The following is a 27051-nucleotide window of genomic DNA, read 5'->3' on the forward strand; positions in this document are numbered from 1 at the left end:
GTTTCCAAACTTTTCCAAACAAATAAAAAAATAAATCGTGCTTGTTTTCATGCTTCTATGATTTTTGATATACATTTTACACACCAGCCTTTAAAAGTCGCTCCAGATTTTCGTATCACGTCTACAAACAACAATACAATGACGTCATTTAAATCAAAAATATGTGACGTTTCACGTTTGATTTTGACTTGTACATCAGCTTTCAAAGCCGCGTCGTTTCGCTCTGTTCATGTAAGTAAACCGAAAACGGCGTCTTATAAAGGAGGCGCTGCAGGTCTCATCCAGCACATCACCTGGAGACATCCCAGTTTGCTGCACACAAAGGCAACTTCTACCATCTTCTACATCCAACGAAGGCAAATTCTACCTATTTCAAAGATGCTCAACAAGATCTTCTTCGCTTGCCTGCTCCTCGGTCTGTACAGTTCAGGCTCCTCACTCAGCTGCAGATGGATGGATCACAAATTCAAACAGCACAGTGAGAGCTTGTTGGATCTACTAAACACAATGGTAAGTGTACCTTCTTTTGCATGTTGTTTATTTTGTTATAATTTACTTTCAGTGTATGTTTATTTGAAGAGATACTAATGTGTGTTTGTGTGTGATGCAGGCGAATAATTCCACTAACACCACTGAGGATGCTGGAGAGGAGAACACTGTGGCCTTCCCCAGTAAACTGTACGACCAGGCGTCCAAAGCATCAGTAAGTCACCCTCAACTTTGTCTACAAAAATAAATAAATATGAGGAATTAAAGACGTGACAGCAAAATAAACACCTTCCTCCTTTCTTCTTGCAGGCGGAGGATAAACTTGCCTTCACGGTTCAGGTTCTGAAGGAGGTGGCTGGCCTGTTTGAGGAGGACCACAGCGCTGCGTCATGGGAGGAGAGCACAGTGGAGCGCTTACTCAACGTTGTGAACAAGCAGGCGGATGAACTTCACTCATGTGTAAGTTGTAATGAGCTGGGTGTTATTTCAATCACATTAAAGTCTTGAAAAGGTTGACAGGTTCAGGGTGACTGTGTAATGATCATTTCTTAAAATAAATAAATAAATAACTTAGGGGAAATTGGTCAAGCATATTTTTTAAGTGTATTTTTTCCTTTTAATAATGCAGATCAGGACCCACGGCCACAAGGAGAACAGAAAGCTGCACATGCACTTCCGGAGACTGTCACATCATGTCCTGAAGAAAATGGTAAGTTTACATTATTGATAGGATAGGATATGACGTTCAAATTATTCTGGCATGTTTTAATAATAATAATAATAATGATATTCTTTCTGTAGGACCACAGTGCTGAGGCCTGGGAGCTGATCAGGGAGGAAATCAAAATCCATCTAATGAGAGTACAGCAAGAGCTGACTTCATCCTTTCCCACCGCCAACTGAACTCTATCTGTTCGATGAAGAATGTGCTTATTTATTTGATTTTCTATTTATTATTATTATAGATTTATTTATTTATTTATATATTTATTGATTTATCTGTGTATTTATTGGTTGTTTGAATGATTATTTATTTTTGTATGACGATCAATGTTCTTATTTATATATTTTTTTAAGTTTTGTACTCAGAAAAAGTATATTTATTATTTGTTACGGACAATAAAAAGTCTCTTTAAGGAAAAAGAAATGTGTTTATTGTTTTTATTAAGGGATGATCTATTTTTAATGAGAACAATCAAACAACAGGAGCTAGTGGGTCGTTGTTCAGACCAGATTTCTATTGTGATCATATGTACAATATTTACACCTACCGCAGGTACATGATATAATTGATATGAAATTGTCAAGCCAGCAGATTAAACACAATGATAATAATAATAACAACACAAGTTTAAAATGTTTTAATCTGGTTGTTTTAATGACATCTAAAACTTCTTTATTAAAATAATTCATGCTGATGGACAGGATTATTTTTTTTCTTTCTGTACTTTGGTTATATAAGAAGACAAACACATCAATACCTGTGCATGTTTCTCTTGTTTATAGCATATTTTGTAATTAAAGGTACCTGCAAATCTGATCACATTACATCATTCATGATCAAGCCAAGCTTCACAGGCTGTGGACTCTCAGTGCTCCTCCTGCTGTCTTATGGTTTTTATATCAACTTCTTGACATTTGGCACCAACGCTCACTTGGACTCAAGGGGTGAATTGATTCAGTTTTTGAGGGTCACAGGTCAAAGGTCAAAGTCACCGTGACCTCAAGTCAGTCCCCCCCATCCATCACACACCCGTGAATGAGATTTCTCAGGAACACCGCGAGGGAATTTCTTCAACTCAGTGATCTCACATCCATCCTACTCTTATGAACATGACGCTATGACTCAGCAACAGAAGGGGAGATTGTGTCCATATTTCACACTTTTTCAGATCCTGATTTGGGGACAGTAATCTAGAAGCGGTGACTGCAGAGATATTTTGTGTTGTCGGGTTGGAGATGTTTGTGAAACTTATATTTTTTTTTACAATGTGTTTACTGTCAGGCTGCAACTTTGTGTTCTATCAGAATCCATCAGCTTTACTGGTCAAATTCATTCAAAGTCTTCACCACGTATGTTTTATGATTCTGAACAGACATGGATGTAAATCATGTACATCGACACTCCTGAAACAAAACAAAAAAACATACATTACTTGTGGTTACATCATTTTAGGCAAACTTTAAATACAGCATCCAAAACCTACACGTAGCTCTAAATGTCCGGGCAGCTGTAAAATGAAATGAGGATGAATTATGGATAACATAACATGCTTGTCCCCAAAGGAATCCCTCATTAAATCAGAGGGTCAAAGGATGATTAAGCAAATAAAATAGAAAAACAAAACAAAACAAAAATATGTTAATTTGTTTAGTTTTTTTTGCCTTATTTTCCAGCCTACTTTACACACCCAGGTCTAAAAAACATTCAAATAAAACAATTAATCAAGGCTACAAATAACCTATAAAGTCATAATTTGTGTTGAGGGTTTATATCATTAAAAAAAAAGGATTATGTAGGCCTAATATTATAAAAAGAATATGAATTATCATCAGTTTTCAACTAGTCAATTACGGTTTGTTTTTAATGCATGGGGCAGAAAGAATATTTACTGCTGGCCCATAAATTTGTAGCCTAATAATCACTTGATGTGTTTGACATACCTTGTCCTTTAACAATAAATAATGCAATTAAAATGCATGTTACACATACAAGTACAACAACAAACAGGCTACAAACTGCGAATGAAATAAAAGCCAGACCCCAAGACACACGTTTATCCAGTCCCGTTCATGAATTATGGGTCTAATAGGCTATTTGAGAATATGAATATGAATTAATACGAAGCTAGAATTGTGCTGGAATCTGCTCATTAAAAGGTGAAGGAGAATCCCCTTCTCTACGGGCTCCCCGGTTCTCACGTTGAGCCGCTTGTTCTGTGTAAAACAACGTGAAATATCACTGACCGATTCACATGAACGAGCGTCACAGCAGGCCGCAGTCACGGAGCCGCTTTCCGTTTCGCTGTGCGAACTTCCCTTTTACGGCGCAGAGTGGACACATTTCACGCAGGGAACCAATTTTACCTTCATTATTATCATCCTCAGAAATTATGCAAATTATTTATTTATTAAAAATGCATTTAACATCAAATGGGACGAACTCGCGTACATAAATCTAAAATAACCAAAATCTTTTAACAGTTACAGAGATTTCATTCGAGTATAATTAAATTTTAGAGCCTTAAATGTTTGCACTGCTTAACCTTAAAATTGCAATAATATAACACGTTATTTCTGTTATCTAATTGCATATTAAACTGTTTCACATCAAATTATCGATCGTGATCTGTGTTTGTTTTCATGTTTTTAAGGTAAACGCAGCTTATTTTTTACGGTAGACTCTCGGAGACGTTTTATTTGCGTGAACTTTTAGCTTTAAATTGTTTTTGTTTTTTTTAAATAAAAAAAAATATATATATATATTTCTGTATGTTTATTCTCTAACATGGGCTATTTTTCTCACGGGAAACAATTAAATCCGAAATATGCTTCACTACACATGTATGTGGAGGTGAAAGCCACAACCTTACCTTCAGTATTCCCCTCCAAGGAAACTGAAAGGTGCACTCTGCTATAAAGGAGGCGCCTCAGGTCTCCTTCAGCACATCACCTCAACACATCAGCTGAGTTTTCTTCAAACAAAAACATACTTCTACCTTTTTTTTAAAGATGCTCAACAAGATCTTCTTCGCTTGCCTGCTCCTCGGTCTGTACAGTTCAGGCTCCTCACTCAGCTGCAGATGGATGGATCACAAATTCAAACAGCACAGTGAGAGCTTGTTGGATCTACTAGACACAATGGTAAGTGTACCTTCTTTTGCATGCTGTTTATTTTGTTATAATTTACTTTTAGTGTATGTTTATTTGAAGAGATACTAATGTGTGTTTGTGTGTGATGCAGGCGAATAATTCCACTAACACCACTGAGGATGCTGGAGAGGAGAACACTGTGGCCTTCCCCAGTAAACTGTACAACCAGGCGTCCAAAGCATCAGTAAGAAAGCTCAACTTTGTCTACAAAAATAAATAAATATGAGGAATTAAAGACGTGACAGCAAAATAAACACCTTCCTCCTTTCTTCTTGCAGGCGGAGGATAAACTTGCCTTCACAGTTCAGGTTCTGAAGGAGGTGGCTGGCCTGTTTGAGGAGGACCACAGCGCTGCGTCATGGGAGGAGAGCACAGTGGAGCGCTTACTCAACGTTGTGAACAAGCAGGCGGATGAACTTCACTCCTGTGTGAGTAGGGATGTACAGTGTGGTGGTCTGGGACATGTGTAGGAGACCATCTAATGAATACATGAGGCTAAAAGCTATGTTTTTAATATTTAGATTGGGAGCCACAACCACATGAAGAAGAACAAGAAGCTTCAGATGTATTTCAAGAGCCTGTCGAACCAGGTCCTCCAGCAAAAGGTAAGTTTATCTACCTATCTACCTGTCTGTCTGTCTGTCTGTCTGTCTGTCTGTCTATCTATCGTTATAATAATAATATTGTTCTGTCTTTAGGGCCACAGTGCTGAAGCCTGGCAGCTGATCAGGGAGGAAATCAAAGCCCATCTGACAAGAGCAGACCAGCTGGCTTCATCTCTGCTCACCGTCAACTAAAATCTGTCCGTCACATGAAGGATGTGTTAATTTATTTACTTGTTTATATTTATTGACATATCTGCTTATTTATTGCTTATTTATTTACTTGTATCTTTTTAAATGATTATGTTGTTGATCAGCTAATATAAAAAAAAAAATTAAAAAAAATTGTTTTACCTGTACCTGTTAAAGACAATAAAAATAACTTTCTCCAGCAATTGCAAATGGGTTTTTGTGGTTTTTTTTTTTATTATTATTCCTGTTAGATAAACAAAAGACAAACATATTTTTTTAATTACAGTAATAAACACCAGGAACAAATACTGCCTCGTAAGCTCTGATGGACACTAGATTATTCTTACGCCTACCATAGGCACAGGAAAAAAGATATAAAATTGTCAAGTTAGCGGATACATTGAAAAATCAGACACAACATTTGCATGGAAAAAACCTTGAAGCACCAAAAATGTCAGCTTTTGTGCCTAAATGGTACAATTGCTTCTTTGCACTACAGATGAATTCAATCCAAAGTTAAATAGCACAAAAATAAAGCATTTTGAAATAAGTACGCTGCTGCACGGTGATAAATGAACTTGTATTAGCAGTAAAAGACACATCTCCACATGTGAGCGGGCTAACTAAGGACTTATCTTGTTATATTTTTTTTTTACTTTACAACTCGTAGTTAACAACATATAATCAGTATTATGTGGCTGAAGAGAGTAAAAGGTTTGATCAGTCTCACTCCCACGGGGCCTCAGTTCCTTCAGCCAGCGAGTACACAGCCAGTTCCTCGTACAGATCTCCTCCACATGTCTCTATCGCCAACCCCTGAGAGGCAGAATTGAGTCAGTTTTATTTACTGTATACATGCTATGTTGGGGTATAAAGGGAACTGCATTTGCATTTTGATGATTCAGAAATGACTCAAACAGCAAAGCGGCTAAATGCCACAGCAGTTGACATTAACTGAAAAAGTATGTTAATGCCCAACTTCGAGGATCCTGATTAATGCAAAAATTTAGATCAGGATGTTAAAAAACAAAGCTTTCTGGTCTAAAAGAGAAACTGTGAAAAAAAATCTTTGCACATTATTCATTAGGTTTCACTTTACCAGAGGTTATGGTATTACTTTCTTCTCTCAGAAAAGGTCAGAATCTTTCTGTGTCTGAAAAGCTGGATCATGATTTTTATCATAAGCAGCATTGACATCTGTAAAGTTCAGCTGGCTGCGCATCCAAAAAGGTGACAGTTAGTTGAAGTGTCCATGAAACTCTGGACCTTACTTTTAATAAACTGTATCGGTCTATGTATGTGGGCTGTTTGCTTTTTTCCTTCATAATTGTTTTCTTGTTTTCTTGTACAGACATGAACTTCTAATTCTGTGTGCACAAAAAGTCTTCTTTGATTTTTATGAGAAGAAGTTTCTTTACAAAGTTATGTCATTAATTTTGCAAAAAACATACAAACAAACAAAAAACAAAAAGTTTAGACAACTGATTGTACTTCTATATATACTAAAGTACAGCTTGATCAAATAATAAACCTGTCAGCAGCTTTGACTGAACAAGAAACAATTGTGATGAGGAGCTCAGTGGTGCGAGGAGATGTCTGCTGTCTCTCTTTCTGTCATTCACTTTTACATTTTATGTAAAAACACATGTCTGTGATGTGTGTTCACTGTGGCATGTCTTCACAAGTGGGTGTGTGCAGTAAAATGAAAACTGTGTTTCGAAGAAATAACAGTTGTCTTTTTTAAAATATTGCTGTAAAGTAGTGAAGAGTCAACAAACCTCATAGATGTGATCGGTTTCAGGCTCCTCGTATAGGCTGTCACTCTTTTCCAACTGTTAAAAGAAGGCATCATATCGTAAACATTGTAAATTTAACATCTTGCGTATCTTAATAACTTGGTTTTGGACTGTTGATTTGACAAAGAAACAAAGAACATCGTTTTGGCTGTGACCTGTCAACACTTCTATAACGTTGTAGATCTTTTCCCTGTTTCTTTTTGAAGAGCTAAAGCAGATAAATTCAAAGTCTCATTGTGCTGCAGATGTCCTGTAACAAGCTCATGAGCACAGTCTGGTAAGATTTTTCTCATAGTGTTTTGTTTCATCTCGTTTCCTCACCAGTTTTTGTTTGCGCAACAGTACAGCAGCGATGCACACAGCCAACAGCAGGCCCTGGAAGATGATGAGACCATCCTTCGTGTTGGACCTGTATAGTAGCTTGGATTGGTTGACGCGTACTGTGAGGGGAACAGTGGATGTTAGCAGGGTGTTTTCTAAAAGTAAACTGGTTAAAACAAAAACAAAATAATCACAGTAAATGACCATTAAAAGCAAGAATTCATTGTGTGTCTCGGTCTGCATAAGCAATGTTGTGTCCACTTCGCTTACTGGCAGCTTGCAGTTTAGTTCCAGGTCCCCAGGATTTGTTTATCTTGCAGAAGTACACTCCGCTGTCGTCTGGTTGTATTTTCAAGAGGTAGAGATAAGCGTTTTGGAGCGCAGTCTTGTTGACAAACTCAACCTTCGAACTTGGTTGCAGCCTTTTTCGGTCTGCCTCAGGCACATCGTACTTATCAGCCTTGTACCACTCGACGCTGTATTCCTGATCCTTTGAGGGCTTGCAGTAAATGGCCACACTTCGCCCGGTTTTCACACCGATGAACCGGGGCTTCTGGCTTCTGACCAGGGCATCGTTCAGGGCGACTGAGCAGACAAAAAAAGAAAAGAAAAGTTGAAAGATATTTTGACAGTTAGAACAGCAGTTACCACAAATCTTTTTAGACTAATTATATGCAGATATTTTGGCTATTTAGTCTCTGCAGTAGGCCTTCAGTAGTAATGTAGGTATTGAATGTCCTCAGTATGATGCTGGCTTAAAGCAGAGAAGAGAAATGTGCTTTATATAATAGGTGTGGAAAAGATACAGTATTACTTTATAGTAATTGAATCCAGTAAATACAAAAAAATGACTTGTTCTACTCAAGCAGATGTTCATAAACACTGCAATAAGACTGTACAATAACTCATCTCTGGCAAAATCCATCACACAACAATAACACCGTTGGTTGTCTGTTTTCTTGTTTGTTTAAATACTTTGCACTATTGTTTAGTTGCTTTGCACTATTGTTTAGTTAGTTTTAATTTAATTTAATTTAATTATTCTATTTTATTTTATTCTATTTTATTGTATATACTGTGCATTTTTATATTTAATATTTTTTACTGTTGTTTTATTGCTTTCCTGTAACTATAATGCTGCTGTAGCGAAAAAAAAAATTTCCCCTTGTGGGATTAATAAAGTATCTATCTATCTATCTATCTATCTATCTATCTATCTATCTATCTATCTATCTATCTATCTATCTATCTATCTATCTAAAACAATTAATGACATCAAATTTCATTATAATAATTTTGCAGATGACCAAACTGATGATAAAGCTTTAGAGAATAGTGACGTTGTCGAAGTAACAAAATACAAATTTAATGTGTGCTCAGTCGGTAGCTTTGTGTTATAGCTGCAGTTATAGCTGTTTATTATAGTCACAAAGGCGGAAAACAATTATTACCTTTATTATTGAAACATTTCTTGAATTTCTTTTCATTAATGAAATCATTCTGATTGATCAATCAATCGAAATATTGCCAGAGCTCAAGGTGACCTGTTCACATCCCTTATTTTGTTATTTATAAGTGCCATGAAATAACCTCTGTTATGATTTGGCGCTACATAAATAAAATTCAATTGAATTGAATTTTGTCCAACCAGCAGTACAACACCACAAATAAATTAAAACAGTTAAACATTTCAAGTGCTGCGTGTTTTAGTCACACCTGAGGCAGAAATATGTATTGGATGGTGCTTTTTGTTTTATGCAATCTTTAATTTTAATATTTGCTGAATGTAAACATTTCTTGTTTATTATATGTTCTTTTTTTAAAATTGACTACTAGTCTGACAAACTAAAGTGATGGAGAAAAATGAATGGAGTAATTTGGTGGTGCATATATGGTATATATCAGAGTAATGAAGAAATTCAATAGTAGCTCATCAACATGACAATAATATTATCGTCTTTGTCTCAAGAGGATAACTTCCTCTTTTCCCCCAGATGGCCAGGAAGTAATGTGGAGTCAAAAATAACATGCAAAACACTTGTATGCAGTGCAACAGTGGTTAAACAGACATCAAAATCACAAATATAATAACTGTAAAGCCAAAATGAGCCGTTATTACCGTACTGAACTGAACCACAATTATGCTGCTGTACTGTCAACACTCAGTACCAAAACTGTAATTGTTCTTTGCATCGTTTTCATTTTTCAGTCAAACGTTTTAATTGACTATGTTGCAAAAGTTGATATTTACCCGACAGATTGATCAAGGCAAGCCCGCAGCATCCAGCCAGCATCCACCACATGATGACATTCAAAAGAAAAATCGTGTCGACGTACACTCCTGAAAATGCTGTGAACAAGGAGAGGATGTCTCTGCACCAGTGGGTGTGCGAGTTCGTCTGACACTACATATAATTTCACATCAGGCAAATAAGGGGAAGAACGCTGAATCAGTGAACCAAGATAACTCCAGGCAACCACACTTTCAACAATAAAAGCCATCTAATTTCATTCACACGTTCCATCTATAGGGAGAAATTAAACAATGATATGAATCTGAACATGTAACATCATTACAAAGGGCTTTTGAAAATAGCCTGTAGAATAACACATATTAATGTGATATTAAATTGTTCCAGGTCCAAGGATTGGTGTTTGATGTTTGTACCAATGTCATATTCTCAGTTTCACTATGGATACCATCATACATTTAGCTATCTTACAAAACCTGCATTTAAATTTAACAAATGCAGCAACTGTAATAACTTTAATGAATTTAAATACTAATCAAACTAATGATAATTCCATCAGACACAGATGTACTGTGGGTTTTGTGGAGAAGAACAAAACACTAAACTAATATAATACATGCAAAACATCAGCACCCCCCCCCCCCCCCCCCCCCACACACACACACACACACACACACAGAGCTGCTAACAGGGCTGAGGTCGGTGAGTTTTGTTATGCAACAGCCACACGCAGTCAACAGTGAAGTTTTCAGGTCAACCAAGCTGATCACATTTCCCTAATTCTCTGTGTTGATAATATCCATATGGTACATTGTGAGTCTACTGAACGTCACAGTGTGTGAGCACGAGATAAAAACTGCAGGGGCGCCAAATATGTAATGCTAACTGGAAATACTGTATCTCCCTTAAAAAAGATATTTTTTTTCTTGTTTGTAATCTTTTTCTAAGTTGTATCTTTGTTCCAGTCCAAGTACCGATATTTAAGCTGGAGAAATGTTGTTTTCTGTTTTCTTTAATTATATTTTGTCAAATTGTCTATAATATATATATATATATATATATACACAACTGTATACATTTTAAAAATAGAAAAGAAAAACAGTTAGAAAAATTTGAATTTGACAGCAGAAGTTGCTGAAACTGAAACAAAAAATTTAAAAAAATAAAACATTTCTCTTCAAGATGAAAAATGATTTAAATTAAGCACAACAGTCATCGTGGGAGCTATTACTCGTAGAGCAGCACGTACAAGTTGATGAATTGGTAAGTCAGTGAATAGAAAATGAATAAGCAACTATTTTGATAATCAGTTAATCATTAAATTAAATCTATAAAAACATTTTATGGTTCCTGCTTCTCAAATCTGAGAATTTGCAGCTCTACTTTGTCGTGCAGAAGAAAATGAAGTTACCCTGCAGTTATTTGTCACCGTTTTCTGATGATTAATATATCAAATCCAGATGAATCATTACTGAGAATAATCTTTGGCTTCAAGCCTTGAATAATTATTTTTGTTCACTCGACATCAGAGTCAAGTGAAAATCAAGCTGCATTATTTTGCCAGGCGGCAATGAAACCTGTTTAACTAATGACGTGCTTTTATTTACAATTCTTATCCAATGTTTTTTTAATCTGTGGCTGCAATTAATCCCCTACTAAAAATTTCAAACTTCACACATAAATACATTGTACAAATAGAGGAAAGGGACATGCTTGATTTCCACTCTTAGTTTCCAACTTCACAAGTCTATTCTTAAGCTTAAAAATAAAACATAACAATTAGTAGTTCAATAGTCTACGGTGTGGCCTACTGACCTTTCAAACACTAGGGGGCCTCAGTGTATTTTCACAGATGACACGTAAGATCGTTACTGACAACATCAACTCACAGCTTACTTTTCCCTGCAGGAAGTGTTTTATTCTAACAATATAATTACAATTTTTACAATAATAAAATGATATAAATATACAATACAGAAGGAAAAAAAAAAAAAAACCCAAAAAGTTATATACAGGTAAAACCGATTGTGGGTGTACCAGTAAAACTCCCCCTGCGACTTTTCCTCCAGTATAAATGTAAACAAAAGGAGGACGCTGTCTTGTGAATATGACTGAACCATCAGAGGAGACGAAAGCAAAGTGGTGCGACGGTGTCTCAATCTCAAATAGGAGCGCTGCAGGTCACATTACCGAGTCCTGACAGGAATAACTGCCATGCTGCAGCAGCAGGATACGACAAAGAGATCAGAAACATTCAGAATTTCTGGTTGTTTTTTGTTGTTTTTTCCTCCAGGGTTGATGTTAAAACAGTGTTGTGTAGGCATAAACAAAAGAGGAGACGTGCTATTGTCTATTGTAAAAAAAAAACAACAACTAGAAAACTGTAAAAGTGCTTATGATATGCATGTATATACAGTCCTGTGCAGAGTTTTTAGGCACTTTAGAGATTCTCATCCATCACACAGTAGCATCAGGGAAGCTTTTGATTGGCCCTCCTAACTCCATTGCACTGTTCCAGAGCTGGCTGCAAAGATATTCCGGTATAAGGAAAAGAAAAAAAAAAAAAAAAAGACTCTGGCTTGTTTATTTTAAATCAATCTCAATCGTTTTAAGCGGTGCTAATGTCAGAGGGGAAAATGTTGCTGTGAAGAGACGAGCCTCAGCGTTAAAATGGCAAAAATCTCTGCAAGTGAAAAGAACCAAGCAGGCCTGCCTGCTGAGGTCCAAATCTTCATCCAAAACTCGCCACATGTGGGGTTGCTCACTCAGAGATTTTATAATCACAGTGTACATATGGTGAGTCAGGCTATATTGGCTCCGATCTTAATATCATCGCGTCAGTCTTGGATTGCATGAGGAGACAAACAGCCGAGTTGGCATATTCTCCAAGATGCCTTGAACAACTGGTGCTGTTTTTAAGACACCACCAAGTATTGATTTGATTTAGGCTCTTTTTCGTTTACTGCACTTTGTATTAACAAATAAACATGATCTATGGCTATATTTAGAAAATTACCATTCATGCCATCAACTTTTTTTTTTTTACACATTACCATATATTCAAAGTAAGACATTTCAAATTCAGTTAAGACTTACACAACGGCAAGTGAAGCAACCTTTCTACATGAGAACAGATGAAATGAATAGATCCACCACACATAAATGAAACATGAAATGTGTAAATCGGTATGATAATCTACACTTTGGACGGTGGCACATTCCTTTAATTTAACAGTCATGTATCTAACCGAGCCAACACTCACAATTTCAGATTCATTTAAGATCAGATCTTAAGACAAACTTGGCACTTGATCCAACCTGAGGCAAAACTCCATTTAAAATGTACAGTGATTACCAAAGTACTTATATTATTGTTAGAGTTGTTTAGTCGACAAAAAAAAAAAAAACAGTTGAAATCAATGTTAATGTAAACAGCACATCTCAAGTTTACAGTCACAGATAGCATTTAAGCCTGATTGCAGTAATGGAAATCCACCAAAATGGAAAAAAGTGATTGAGTTTTGGGATCATCGGATGTCTTAGGGGACCAAAAAAAAAAAAATAGACAAAACATTTATAAAGACGTGCATTTATCAGCGATGAAATTTATCTTAGAAAACAGGAAGGTGTTTCAGTCTTACACCATCAACTGCTCTAATTTGACCTGGAAGGGATATATATAGTGCAATATAAACTGGGCCTTTCTGAACGAGCCAGTCAGCGACAGGTGTTAACCGCATTAGCTGGTCCATGTTATTGTTAACCAGTGATGAGCAACAGACATCAGAGTTTCACTGGTGGACTGGGACGAAATTCGATCCAGATACCCTTTTATCCACTTACTAATTTACATATGTACAAAACTAACTCCCCTCAGAATTTTTTTTTCATGCCTAATTACAAGAAGTTAGTCTTCACAGATTCCACATAAAAGTGATTTTGAGCAAAGAGGAGTCGAAATTTACGCCGACCAATTTTTCATCAGTTCAAATAAATGAGGTGATTTCTGTACGGCTCTCAGGATGAAGTGATGTGATGTGAGTGTTTTAATTACATCTCCAACCTACATCGCTCTGTAAAGTTGGATAATAAAATTAAGGAAATTTGTAAGTTATAAACTTTAAAACTTTCATAATTTTTTTCAGTAGTGTTCTCTTCAACCTTGTACACGCTGTGAATGACATAAACAGCATAAAATCCTGTAGTCCTCTGAAGGATAATTCAGATTTTGTCATGTCATATTCAAGTTGCTCTTTGGTTTGAAACTGGGGTGCATGGTAATGGCCATATTTCTCGTAATAGCCAATATTACTTGTATTAAAATTCACTGGCGTTCAGACCTCTGTCGTTTTGGACAGTCTATCCTTGCAATTTTTAAGATTGTTTTCTCACTACAAAATCTATGATGTCAGAGATTCTGGTCCACAGTGATGTTTCATCCTACTACAATATGACAAACTAACTATTTTATGGCTAACAATACCAGTAGAGAAAAATACTAAATCTTGCATTCCCTGAAAGTCAGGTTACCTTTAAATTTTGAGAGTTAACTAATTGTCTAATAGTCAATTAAAGTACAATTTTCCGCTACCAATTTTGCTGATGAAACCATGCAGTCCAGTTCCATCTTCAACCCAAAAAGACACTTAAATATTTCATGAAAAAAAAAAAAAAAAAAGAGAAATCTGTTATTAAGTTTAGTTATCAAAAATGCAGTCTAAACATCTATTCGCACTGTTTCGTCTTCATCTGAAGTAGAAAAGTCTGCTACATGGTGACACTTTGCTTTAACTAACACCGCTTCCTTCACTGGTAAAAAAAAAAAAAAAAAAAAAAAAACAACAGGTGGAAGATGTGCAGCTTCGTTATACAATAGACTCTCTCAGGTTTGCTGGTAGAGTGAAGAAATGTCTGTTCGGGGCAGAATGTAATAAAACCTCATTAGTAATTTCTACAGGTACGATGATGATGTTGGGCTCAGAGGTTTCTGGACCACACTGGGCCTCGCTGTAATGTGACAGCGTCTCCTGATTAAGGGGCTGTTGGCTTGCTTGAGTTTCGAAAGCGGCTCGCTCCATTTCCTCCGCGAGGTCCACGTTACTCCCGTAGAGCACTCCCAACTTTCGCGCAAGCAGCCCTTCTCTTTCCGGTGGCTCTTCGCCTTCGTCCTTTCTGTCCATCCTCTTCGAGCGGCGCATAAAAGCCGCGTGACGCACGCAGCGCTTCAGAAGGCGGCGGCGGTAAGCCCTCTGGATGACTACGGCCGCCGCCTGCTCCTCTTTGTGGCGTACCGTCGTGGTAATTGGCGCGAAGGAGTCTGAGGTGGGGTTGCTCAGGATGAACTTGGCCTCGATGCTCAACCGCATCGCCGCCATCTCCACCGTGTCTCCCAAGACAATCTGCGTGACGGCCAACAACACGTCCAGGCAGTGGATCCGGTCTCCAATGACCAGGGGCAGATTCATTTCAATGAGGCGAAAGCGGTTGGGCTTGGCGATCCTCAGCGGCTCCTGCAGGGCGTCACAAAAATCGGAGAGCTGGCTATACTCGATGAACTGGGTTCCATCGAGGTCAAACTTCTCCCAGGTCTCGTTGAACATCTCGAAGTCGTCCTCGCACAGCGCGTCGCCGCTCTCCTCTTGCGCTACGTTGAAGTTCTCCAAGATGATGGCGATGTACATGTTGACCACCACCAAGAACGAGACGATGATGTAGCCGCAGAAGAACATCATGCCCATGCCCGGGTTACCGCAGTTACCCCTTACGTCCGTGCCCGGGTTCTCGAAGTTTGGATCGCAGTCCGGAGGCTCCCTGTTCAGCATCGGCAGCAGAAGTGCATCCCAGCCCGCCGACGTCGTGATCTCAAACAAGCAGACGATGCTGCCGCCAAACGTCTCGAAGTTAAACATGTCGTCGATCCCAGCCTCCTTTTTGATGTAGGCGAAGTTCGACATGCCAAATATGGAGAAGATGAACATGATGAGGAAGAGCAGGAGACCGATGTTGAACAGGGCAGGAAGTGACATCATGAGAGCAAAGAGAAGTGTTCGAATGCCTTTAGCTCCTTTAATAATACGCAGGATCCTGCCTATCCGGGCCAGTCGGATCACTCTGAAAAGAGTCGGCGACACAAAGTACTTCTCGATCAGGTCTGACAGCATTGTGCCTGGAATAAAAGGAGAAGCGACAACATATCAACAAACTAATCTCTGCTATAAATACAATAATAGCAGTTCACAGATATTAAGATATCCACCAGCGATTGACAAGATGACCACGACGAAATCGAAAACGTTCCAGCCGTTGGTGAAGAAGTATTGCCGCAGAGCAAAGAGCTTCAACACACACTCTCCGGTGAAGACAATGATGAACGTCACGTTCACTTTAAAGAGTAAGTCCTCCTTCTCGGCACTTTGGTTGTCCGTCTCCACCATCATGGACACCATGTTGAGGCAAATGAGCACCATAATGAAGATGTCAAAGAACTGCTGACTGATAAAGTCAAACACCAATCCCTGGATTAGGTTCTGTGGGTCAAAAGGGACACAGAGAGGGGAGTGGTTAGCAAGAGAAATCCAAATCCAGGAGGGTTCATTCGGCCTGTTCACACCAGCAGTGTTGCAGAAAAGGCCCAGAGCAGAGGTCACCGATGACATCGTCAAGCCACGCATGCCGGGCTCATGTGTCATTACACCGGCTGACCTCGCTCTTACTTATGTACATCAGTGCTAATTAGTCTTCCACTGAATAGATATTGCTGACAGCAGTGGCTGAAATGACCATAGAAATGAAGGAACGATCTACCGTTGGACGGGGAATCGGCTTCTGTGGCTTCTTGGAACCGAGTTTCTTCATGGCGTCGTAGTATTTTTTTTGTTCCTCAGTCATAAAGAGGTCTTTGTCTCCAAAGTGCAGACACAACACAGTGCAACGATCATTATAGGCATTTACATTTATATGTAACTTAAAGGAAATAACAAGCTTTTGTTCTGGTGTAAAGACTTTCTTGTAAAATAAGTTATACTTATCTTTTTCTTTTGTTGGTTGAAGTTGTCGATAATGACACCAATGAAGAGGTTGAGGGTGAAGAAAGAACCAAATATGATGAAGATGACAAAGTACATGTACATGTAGAGGTTGATCTCATAAGAAGGTTGCTCGTTAACCTAAATAAAAGAAACATAAATGAATGAATGTTGGGTTTTTTTTGTTTTCGTTCAGAAAGCGTAATTCCTGCACTCAAATTAATCAAATAAAGAACAACGTCTGTTTAAAAAGAAAAGATTTTTCAGACATTTTAAATGCTTTGAAGGATAGATAATGAATAAATAATTACTTCTCTTGAGTCAACGGCAGCATACATGATGTCCATCCAACCTTTAAAAGTCGCCTGCAACCACAGAAACGATTCTCTTAAAATATCAACGAACAACAACTACAAACAACTTTCTTTCCACTAAGATATTCAAATCTCTGAAACTGCACTCCTCACCACTTGAAAAAGGGACAGGTAGCCTAATCCCACATTGTCATAGTTGACTTTGACGTTGACCCAGCGGGCCTCCTGTGTGGCCTCTTTGATGGCCATGCAGTCGCTGTGGTTGTTGACCTCGGTGAGGGGGAAGAGCTCCTCCGTGGTGGTGTTGATGCAGCGGTAGAACTTCCCCGCAAACAAATTAACTCCCATGATGCTGAAGATGAGCCAGAAAATCAGACACACCAGCAGCACATTGAAGATGGAGGGAATCGCTCCGACAAGAGCGTTCACCACCACCTGCCCATAAGAGAGGACTGAAGTTAGAATAACACAGAAATATGTTGAATATATTTGGTTTGTAAGGCAGAGCAAAAAAAAAAAAAAAACCCGCTCCATCTTAATGCTCTGCTCAGTCAGTCATTTCAGGAATACTCTGACATACTTACCTCAGTCGGCTCTGTTACAGCAGCCACGGTGTAAGCATGCATTCAACAAATACAACAGGGAAAAGCCAACCAAATTAGTACAAGAATGCATTAAACATCACAGGTTTTGCAACTTCTAAATCATTGTTAGCCATGCAAACTACTGAAACGTTAATTTACAGTCGCGATGTATCCAATTTTCAAGTAAAATGAGCATCAGTAGCCAATAACTTACCCTCATCCCTTCAAATCTGGACAGCGCTCGGAGAGGCCTCAGTGCTCTGAGGGTTCGGAGGGACTTAATCGGTCCGAGGTCAGAGTAACCCATCCAGTTGGCAACTAAACTAATCAGGGAAATCTGTGGCAGAATCAAAACATTTCCTATTCAAGTGTTACCACAAAATGTATCTGACATAGGACATGTTCATCTGTATGCTCTGGTAATAGTTACACAAACACGCCAGCATTTAAACAAGCTCAAAACTCACATCTACAATGAAAAAGTCTAACCAACACCAAGCGTTGGTGAAGTAGGTCTTGAAGCCGTACGCGACCCATTTAAGGAGCATCTCGATGACAAAGATGTAGGTGAAAATCTTGTCAGCAAACTCCAGAATAATTTTGATGGTTCGGCGTCTTTCTATGTATATGTCTTCAAAGGCCTGCCAAAGGAAGACATGAGATACCTCGATACACGTCCCAACAGTATTACGGTATCTTAACGCCATCATAAAAGAGTCAACATTTCTAAATTTGTTGCGGCGATGACGGCACTCACCAGAGCTCCACTGCTGAGGAGGATCATGAAGATTATGAAGGTTTCAAACCAGTCGTGCTCCACAATGGTGAAGCAAGTCTTTCGGAGGTTCCACCATTGCTTGCCTCTGCCGTCGGTGATGTCCACAGTCAGACGTGGCCAGCGTTTAATGCAATCTGAGGACAGAGGGAAAGGATTTGGACAATTTTACATCAGATTATAGTACTTTTTTTTGGTTTTTTGCACAGTAGTTGTTCATACCGTCAGTGAACCAGGCCTCTGGCTCCACTGGGTCGGGCTCCTCTTCTTCCACTACTTCTGGTTCAGGTTCGGCCGGCTGATAGTCCACTGTGCTGCACACTGAAGAGTCCCCGTCATCCAAAGCACCCATCTGATAGTCAAGAATCCCAGTTGAAGTTAAGTTTTAAAAACTTTGCATGTAAATTCTAAATTGTTTCTTTTTTTTTTTTTTTTTTTTAATAGGATCCATTATAAAAGAGATTATCTAATTTGGCCATCACATGATGATATTGATTGGTAAAAAGAGTTGCTTTTGCTCATGTGGATCTACGGCGTTACTCACATGGATATTTTCTGCTAAAGTGTTTTCGTCTTCCAAGTTTTCCTGAAATAGCACAGGAAGAAAAAAAAGAACTTTCATATGCGTTCATTATTAGTACACGAAACAATATCTTGCACACAAGTTTCTTCTCAATGAAATGTGTAGTTTAACCTTTGTGAGTAAGTATCCTGTGTTACAGACATTTTTGTGACACAATGAGCTCTTGTCACACTTGGTCATTGTGTTCTTACCACAACAAAACAGACAACAAAAATGTCATCACACTGGATCGTCCGCCCGTCCGGTAATCTGTAAGGCGTGTACTGTAGGTGAAGGTATTTAGTTTGTGCGATGTTCTGCCAGTGTCATGAGAGAAAGTGAAATACTCAATGTTTCAGTCAAATTGATCCTGATCGAAATACAGTATATAAACTGTTGGTGGATGATGTGATTGATGGATGGAAGCGTAGAGAGACAGATTCTCCTTTTATGTATTTTTCTTACTGTGTCCTGTTGGTTACTTTTCTCATCTAAAACCTCTGAGTCATGAGTATCCTCGGCATCATCTTCATCATCGCCCAGATTTTCAAAGTCTGACTCTCCCTGGGCGATAGGCACATCGAGACCGAGCTCTCCGTCCACAGTGAATCCAGAAGGCCTTCCTTCAACGAGGCAGCCCGCTGTTCCGTCCGCCAGTTTGAAAGTCCGACCGGCGTCCAAGTGGTTCATTTCGATTCCTTCTGTTTTCGGGTCGGCGTCGTCGGCGTCCTCCGCGGCGCCCTCGTCAGGCTCCTTGGGCTTTCTGTTGAGAATCTGCAGGACGGTCTGAACGATGAAGGCTTTCAACCAGTCGATGCCGCGCGTGATCCTGCCGATGGCAATCTGGAGGTTGTTCATCTCTCCGTCCTCGTCTCCGGTGGAGAGGTTGTCTCCGCTGAACGAGCTGAGCAGCAAGGCCAAGAAGAGGTTCAACACCTGAGAGGAACGAGTGATGAGGATAAAGATTAATATAAACTATAATGTAAATCTGTTTCAAGCTTATAATTACCACAGTTTCCTCGTTTATTGATGTGAAAAACAAAAAAAAAGTATTTACTATCTTATTTATGATGCAGCGACAGTATGAATCAATGAGAAATATCTTTAATAATTTAGTCCCAATTGAATCTCTACTAGCATTCAAGTTAAATCATTTCCTGGTGATACAGCTCTCGCGTCAACGTCACCGAACTAAACACACAACAGTCTCAAATACACATCATGTATCAAATTGGTCCTGTGATGGCACATCAATAAATATTATGCAGTCTGCCTCCTGTTGCACACGCAGCTATCTTTAGTTTCTTAAACCTGTTAGTCAATTTCTCGGTTCCCATTTCCCAGGTTTAGCGGGAGATCATGGTTACACGGGCCGCGGTCGGGCTCCTTTTCTGTGTTGGAGCTGTGAATCAGTAAAGACGGCTGACGCACACGATGAGCTGCACAAAATCCAACCCGACAATCAAGGAGAAGGATCAGATATGATCATTTTTGATGGGTGGGGTGAAGGGTTTATACAGAGTTTATAATGTTTTAGAATTAGTGATGCACAAAGTAATAATTCTCGTCTCTTGGAAAGATTTCCCATTTATCTTAAATCCAGTTTCCTTTTGGAGGAGTTCCAGTGACCTGATAATAGTTTGACATTTTAGGAAATATGCCTGTTTACTTTTTCTTTTTTTGTGATTCAAACTTTTTTTTTTTATTACTTTTCAAATCTTACAATTAATTTACCAACAACATAAACCAAAGACAGCATGAAATATACACAAAAGAAAAAAAATAATCAATACATAATTAATATAATAATAGCACATTATTCTTGACAATTTCTAACTTTACATATCCCGCGGCAACATTACAATTCATGTTCTGTCGCAAAGCAAAGGTTGTTTACTTTCTTTCTGAGAGTTAGAGGAGAAGACCCAATAAAACTCTCATATCTGTCAGTTATATTTGAAGCTACAGACAGCAGCTGCTTAGCTTAGCTTAGCTTGGCTTAACAAAATGTCTGTAAACGGCTGGCTTTGCTCCGTCCAAAGAAAATCTGCCTGCCAACACTGCTACATAACATGTATCATAACAGATATCTTTCTTTTTTTTTAAGCCTTTTAAAAATTGTGTAAAAATCCACAGGTTGTATTACAAGAGTTTTGATTTTGAATGTGTTCACGAGAAGTAATGTAGAAAATCCTCAGCCTATGTCCCTAAACATGCAAGTTAAATCCACTCTGCTCCCCATGTGCTGCTGAATACCCAATATGATTACATCTACATCAATTATGGTTCAATCTGCTATCAGATGACTTTTCCTTTACACCCCGTCCTCCCTGCCACCTGAGCTCTGCTCGCTCAGCTGTCTGTGTTTGTTCCCTCAGTGGCAGCAAACTCACTTGAGCCGCTTCTTAACACATACTCAAGGTCAAAATCACTGTTTGGAGCCTCAAGTCATTTGATTTAAATAGAAACTCCCTTCCTGTAAAACGCGCATGTTCACTATTTGCCTTTATGTATGCAGTTACATGAGATTAGCGTACTCTGAAGTGAAGCTGGAGGATTGAGATTAGAGAACGTCACAATAATTTTGGCACAGCGTTGCCGCCACAATACTTCAGTCGGTGCTTGACAATGAGCCACTTCCTTTTCATTTCTATGAATAACCCAACAGGAAATGGTTTTGGCTCTAGTAGTTAAATATGATGCTGAAATGATGTCTGAGGCCAAGATAAAAGGTCAGGGACGGTTGTTTTCATGCCCCAGACTCTCTGGATTCTTCAAAGTATCACAAACTCTGAAGCCTCTCCACGCAAATCAACCCAGACCCTGTGAAAAAGTTTGTACTCCTGAATGAGTTTAAAAGCTATCATGATAAATAATACATGGTTGTAGTCTTGTGTTGCGTTGTGTTGCTCAAGACACTATTAGACTCATATTGTAGTGTTACGAAACAGCTAAAACCTCCAAATATGGGCTGAAATCTGTTTTATATGTTCAGATTATGACATAAATATAATTTTTTTTTTGATTTTGTAATGCCCCCTGGTGGAAACAATGTTCTCCCCCTGCTGTATCTATCTGTCCTTGGCATACCACAGCAGGGGGGTTAACAATAGACCGCTAGGACATGCAGGCCGCAAAATCTCCAGGCATTAAAATCCGATAACTGTTAGATTTAGATAGATTTTACCAAACGGCTTGTCAGCTTTACAGCTTCACAGTAATGACAGTTGTTCAGGGTTTGGATTGTGAACGTGTCGTTGAGTGGCAGCATCTGCGAGCTGAGGATTGACCGTCGCCTTCAGATTTACCGTACTGTATGCTGATATTAAAAGCTCTGAATATGAAGTGACAACACAACCACCAAGTATGAATCATGTCTGTTTACCCTGATCACATATAAAAGCTGAGAAGCAATTATTTAAATCTAAATGAAATGGAGCTGCGTAATGTCAGCTTTAGCCTAGAATTTTAAAAGACTAGTTGAAAAGGAGTCTATGGAGGCTTTTTGGAGCAAACCTCTGGTGGCACCCGGTGGTATTGCAGTTTAAGGCACTTAAAGCCAGCAGCCGGAAGCTACATCCACTTTTATATACAGTCTTTAACAGTGCTTTAAACCCACAAATCGACCCCTCAATGTGGCCTTCTTTCCCTGGTCTGAGTGCCCATTTTAAAATGTCATGCTTCCGTGCTTCAGATTAAAGATGGGGATCAGTAACGGATGGATAATTGTTGCAATCACTCACCACTAGATTTCCAATGACCATCACCATCATGAAGACAACCAAGCACATCCCAGTTCCGGCCACCTCCATGCAGTCCCACATGGTCTCGATCCACTCCCCGCACAGGATGCGGAACACGATGAGGAACGAGTGGAAGAAGTCGTTCATGTGCCAGCGCGGCAGCTCGCAGTCCAAGGAGATCTTGCACACGCATTCCTTGTAGCTCTTCCCAAAGAGCTGCATGCCCACGACGGCAAAGATGAAGACGATGATGGCCAGCACCAACGTCAGGTTTCCCAAAGCTCCTACAGAGTTGCCGATGATCTTGATCAGCATGTTGAGTGTGGGCCAGGACTTGGCCAGTTTGAAGACACGAAGCTGTCTCCAACACGGGACAGACACAAACAGAGACAGTGAATAATAACGTACTAATTCATGCCACTGTGCTAAATGGATATGAAATAAATCCAGTCGCTGTGTCTCACCAGACGGAAGGACCTGAGGACGGACAGCCCCTGGACGTTCGCCAGCCCCAACTCCACCAAACTGAGAGTGACAATGATGCTGTCGAAAATGTTCCAGCCAACTTGGAAGTAGTAGTAGGGATCCATGGCGATGAGCTTGAAGAACATTTCCGCTGTGAAGATCCCGGTGAAAACCTAAAAGAGGGGAAATAGTTTTGTTTGACGAGTGAAATCAAGTCAGAGATATTTGAACATTCCTGTGATTCAATTAATATTGCAATTATACAACAAGTTACCAACTAAATAAAATATGTAATCAAAATGTATTAATATTGTGGGGCAATTCGCTCTCAAAATGTAAATCGATGCGATCTCCGTTTCCATGGCGATACACGGGGTATGACTAAGAACTGGAACGCAATCAGTCACGTCAGTAGACTCTTATGTAATATCTGCAATGTTTACTCCTCCAGGAAGTAGGCCGACCCTTAGCGACAACCCTAGCGACAGAGACAATATCTAGTCCGTTTTACTACTTTCTGGAGATGGTTTTTCAAACTGAATAAATACTGCACATAGAAACACAAAACTGCTCAGCTAAATTACAAAAGTTGACCAATCAGATCTCTGGGTCGGACCTACTTGTTGTATAATGAAATTTAAAATTGAATGAGTCACATATTCACCAGATTCCCCACTGAGAGCATGTAGTCAAACTCCGGGGTCATGGGGTAGTGCTCCATGGCCATGAAGAGGGTGTTGAGCACGATGCAGATGGTGATACCCAAGTCAACGAAAGGGTCCATGACCACAAAGAGGACCCACTTTTTAAAGAGTATCCATTGCACACAGCAGTCCCACTTTAGGAACCTGTCGGCAAACTTGTACCAGAGAGGTGGACAAGGCCTTTGACCCTCCTCCAACTCTAGACACAGACAGACAAGAAAAGAGAAGAAAAGCTAACATTAAACATAAAATAAGTTGGAAAAGGAGTCATTTTCCCAATTATTAGACTATTGCTGACACTGAACATGATTACACAGGTTATATATTTCGTCATGACTGATGTTAAAATTCTCCTCCTGCTGTTTCCAGGTCGCAGTTGGGCTGAAATAGCTCTAGCTTAACACCACGAGGGCGTGATACTGGATGTTGACAGGGATCTATGCGGCACAATGTGATTAGCCCGACTGCAGCGAGCTCAAGACAATGCTACTGTATTGGCCTCGGATAAATTAGTGTATAATATTAACAACCGCTTGATAATCTAAGCAATCACAGCTCGCATTAGAGCTGCGAGCCTCGTGTATTTCTTCATCCCCTGGAAGCACTTGACACCTCTAAACGCCTCCAACTCGCCAACTTAGTATGAAAACAGTTCCCTGAAATAGACGTTATGTTGTTGCTATGTGACTTTAGTCCAAGCTAGAAAATTGATTTTATATCAAGGGATTCTGTACGATAATTGCCGGTGTATTATCAGGATTTTGTTTCCGTCTCCGTTGGCACCGTACCTTCCAACGCAGCTACCGTGAGCACAGTCACAGCACTCACAGACCTGTGTGTCAGGCCCGGTCCGTCCGGGTGAAGCCTGCTGTGCACCGAGCCCAGTGACATCTCTCTGAGTTCGTAATCTGCAGCAGACTATAAAATATGTTGATACATTCTCAGAATACATATAATAACAGTTTATGGTGGCAAATAGACGCAACGAAAGCACACTTTAAAAAGGCACGAGTAAGCATTTCCATCTGCACATACCCAGATGAACCGTGACGCAAACACGGCCAACTAACCTCGTCCATGGTGGGCGATCTGATCATCAGACGGGGAACAAGTCTCCCGTTACAATCCTTGACAGGTTCGTAAGGTTCAAGGCTCCGTTCATCATCTGCCAACTCAGAGCCAGTGTGACGACTGAGCGACTTCTTACTGGTGAGAGTGGCTTGGCTACCAAGAGCATGAGCCTGCTGGGTAAAAGATAAAATGTTAAGTTGAAACAATAGTTGGCGGGCTATTGTCATGAAATGAATGCGCTCAAAAAGGTCAGTAATGGTACAAATTCCACTCCAGCGAAGCGTAACAGTAACATCCTCGTTGCGTGTTACTTGTGACAGTTACCCGTTCTTGGTTCTTGAGTTGCTCTAGCAGCCGCTGGAACTCCTCCTCCTTTTCGATGGCCTCTCGCCGGGTTGCCTCATTCTGTTCATCGTAAGCCATGGCGACCACTGCCAGGATGAGGTTGATGAGGTAGAAGGAGCCCAGAAAGATAACCACCACAAAGAAAAGCATGTATGTCTTACCAGCCGCCCGCAGGATCTGTGTTAAGAGCAAAGAAAAAGCTACGAGAACTAAGGACAAATTTATTCTCATAACTTTCATTTTAGAATTTAAAAAGCTTCAACGACATGAAGCGTCGTGCGACAAATGAAAGAAGTGCCAACCAGCTGGAAAACGTTCTCCCAGTAGTCCTGGGTCATGAGTCTGAAGAGGGCGAGGAAGGCCCAGCCAAAAGAGTCAAAGCTGGTGTAGCCGTAGTTCGGGTTCCTCCCAGCCTTCATGCACGTGTATCCTTCTGGGCACTTTCTATCAACAGGGAAGAAGAGTCAGCAAACAAAAACTGCTCTCCAAATCACACTCAGCACCTTTCTTCATCTCAGATCAGGGCAATAATAATTTGATTCAATTTGAACAAGGTTTTTTTTTTACACTTAAACTCTAAAAATGTTTATGGAAGCAAAACACAGAATTTCTAAAAGACAAAATAAGCCTTGGGAACTCTGTGGATAATACATACCCAGCATCAGAGCTGTTTCCACAAAGTAGAGCGTCTAAACTGCCTTCTAAATAATAGTGATTGTCTAAAAAAACGACAACAAGAAAATAAGTATTAAAATGTCCTCCACTGCCAACAGAATCATCTTAAAATAAGAGTTGAAATCGATGGGGAACATACCTGTGTTCTCAATGTATTCATTGAAATCGAAGGTACTGTTCACATAAGTCGTATCGTTGAAGGACGCCGTGTCATTGAATGTGGAGGTGGTGTTTAAAAACTCAAACATAGTCTCGTTTGATTGGATGGGCCATCGCACACATTTCTGACGTAGGTTTCCCATGAAGAGCTGAAGGCCGACGAGGGCGAAAACCGCGAGCGCAAAAACGGTCAGAATCATGACGTCCACCATTTTCTTCACCGACTGGATCAAAGCGGCCACAATCGTTTTCAAACCTGACAATATAAAATTCATACGTCAGTGGCATATATGAAAGTTAAGCAGCTCTGAAACAACAAATACAAATCTATATTTGACTATCTTATGGAGTACAGTCAGTCTATTAAGCTTAGGGGACAGTTATTACTGCAACATCATAAATATTTGAATGAAAAGACCAAAAAAAAAAATCCAAAAGAGTACCAGGAATCACAGTAATTGTTTTAAGGGCTCGAAGTACACGAAACGTCCGCAGGGCAGACACATTGCCGAGGTCAACGAACTCAGTGACGTATCTGTGGAAAGACATAAAACAATCAATCAAAAACAAAAGCCGGATTAGACTCAACATATATATCTATTAATGTGTCTATTTGGATTGAGAAGTGTCCATATAGATGCTCAAAAAGTTATACAAATCTGCTCAATATGAGCTCCCATAATGACTGATAAATGGTTTAAGTACCATTTATCAAATTGTAACTACACAGTTTAGATGAGAGCGAGCTCCGATACTTACGCCATGCTGATCACCATGAAATCCAGCCAATTCCATGGATCTCGAAGGAATGTAAAAGACCCAACACAGAAACCTCTGGACAACACTTTGACTGTTGCCTCGACGGTGTAAATACCAGTAAAAACATACCTAGAAAGACATTGTGAAACATGAATTAGTCAAATTTGTATCAACGGTATAACAAAGGAATTATGGAAAATCAAAACCCAATAACGATGTTCTTACTCAACGGTTTTACTCCATGCTGGTGGGTTGCTCATCGTCATGAAAACACAATTCGACAGAATTGTAATCATGATGAACATGCTAAATAATTTAAGTCAGGATTAAGGAAACAAACATTAA

The 27051-nt window shown here is 39.5% G+C and overlaps 4 protein-coding genes across 4 annotated transcripts; 2 read left to right on the top strand and 2 right to left on the bottom strand.

Annotated features, from left to right (window-relative positions):
• The first annotated feature begins 378 nt into the window (after nt 1-378).
• LOC138204877 (interferon a3-like) lies at nt 379-1392 on the top strand. The gene is made up of 5 exons (XM_069160434.1): nt 379-510; nt 611-703; nt 799-948; nt 1118-1198; nt 1291-1392. The coding sequence occupies exons 1-5, from the start codon at nt 379-381 to the stop codon at nt 1390-1392; spliced, it is 558 nt and encodes a 185-aa protein (XP_069016535.1).
• A 2829-nt stretch (nt 1393-4221) lies between these two features.
• LOC138204511 (interferon a3-like) lies at nt 4222-5159 on the top strand. The gene is made up of 5 exons (XM_069159805.1): nt 4222-4353; nt 4454-4546; nt 4641-4790; nt 4884-4967; nt 5061-5159. Exons 1-5 carry the CDS (start codon nt 4222-4224, stop codon nt 5157-5159), a joined length of 558 nt encoding a protein of 185 aa, XP_069015906.1.
• A 221-nt stretch (nt 5160-5380) lies between these two features.
• Nucleotides 5381-9629, bottom strand: cd79b (CD79b molecule, immunoglobulin-associated beta). The gene is made up of 5 exons (XM_069159817.1): nt 9525-9629; nt 7544-7858; nt 7274-7392; nt 6935-6988; nt 5381-5972 (listed from the first exon to the last, which is right to left on the bottom strand). The coding sequence occupies exons 1-5, from the start codon at nt 9574-9576 to the stop codon at nt 5883-5885; spliced, it is 630 nt and encodes a 209-aa protein (XP_069015918.1). The 5' UTR covers nt 9577-9629; the 3' UTR covers nt 5381-5882.
• A 1794-nt stretch (nt 9630-11423) lies between these two features.
• On the bottom strand, nt 11424-27015 carry scn4aa (sodium channel, voltage-gated, type IV, alpha, a). The gene is made up of 24 exons (XM_069160157.1): nt 26932-27015; nt 26707-26835; nt 26391-26482; nt 25928-26203; nt 25769-25832; nt 25416-25557; nt 25093-25290; nt 24768-24941; nt 24486-24615; nt 23658-23896; nt 22993-23166; nt 22529-22885; nt 19251-19721; nt 18768-18809; nt 18446-18575; nt 18206-18360; nt 17916-18089; nt 17663-17785; nt 17018-17299; nt 16862-16915; nt 16554-16691; nt 16330-16434; nt 15782-16052; nt 11424-15691 (listed from the first exon to the last, which is right to left on the bottom strand). The coding sequence occupies exons 1-24, from the start codon at nt 27009-27011 to the stop codon at nt 14391-14393; spliced, it is 5301 nt and encodes a 1766-aa protein (XP_069016258.1). The 5' UTR covers nt 27012-27015; the 3' UTR covers nt 11424-14390.
• Nucleotides 27016-27051: the final 36 nt, after the last annotated feature.

This window comes from Embiotoca jacksoni, unplaced genomic scaffold, assembly GCF_022577435.1.
Source record: "Embiotoca jacksoni isolate LCO1_2020_lvr unplaced genomic scaffold, fEmbJac1.0.p SCAF_26, whole genome shotgun sequence".
Lineage (NCBI taxonomy): Eukaryota > Metazoa > Chordata > Actinopteri > Embiotocidae > Embiotoca > Embiotoca jacksoni.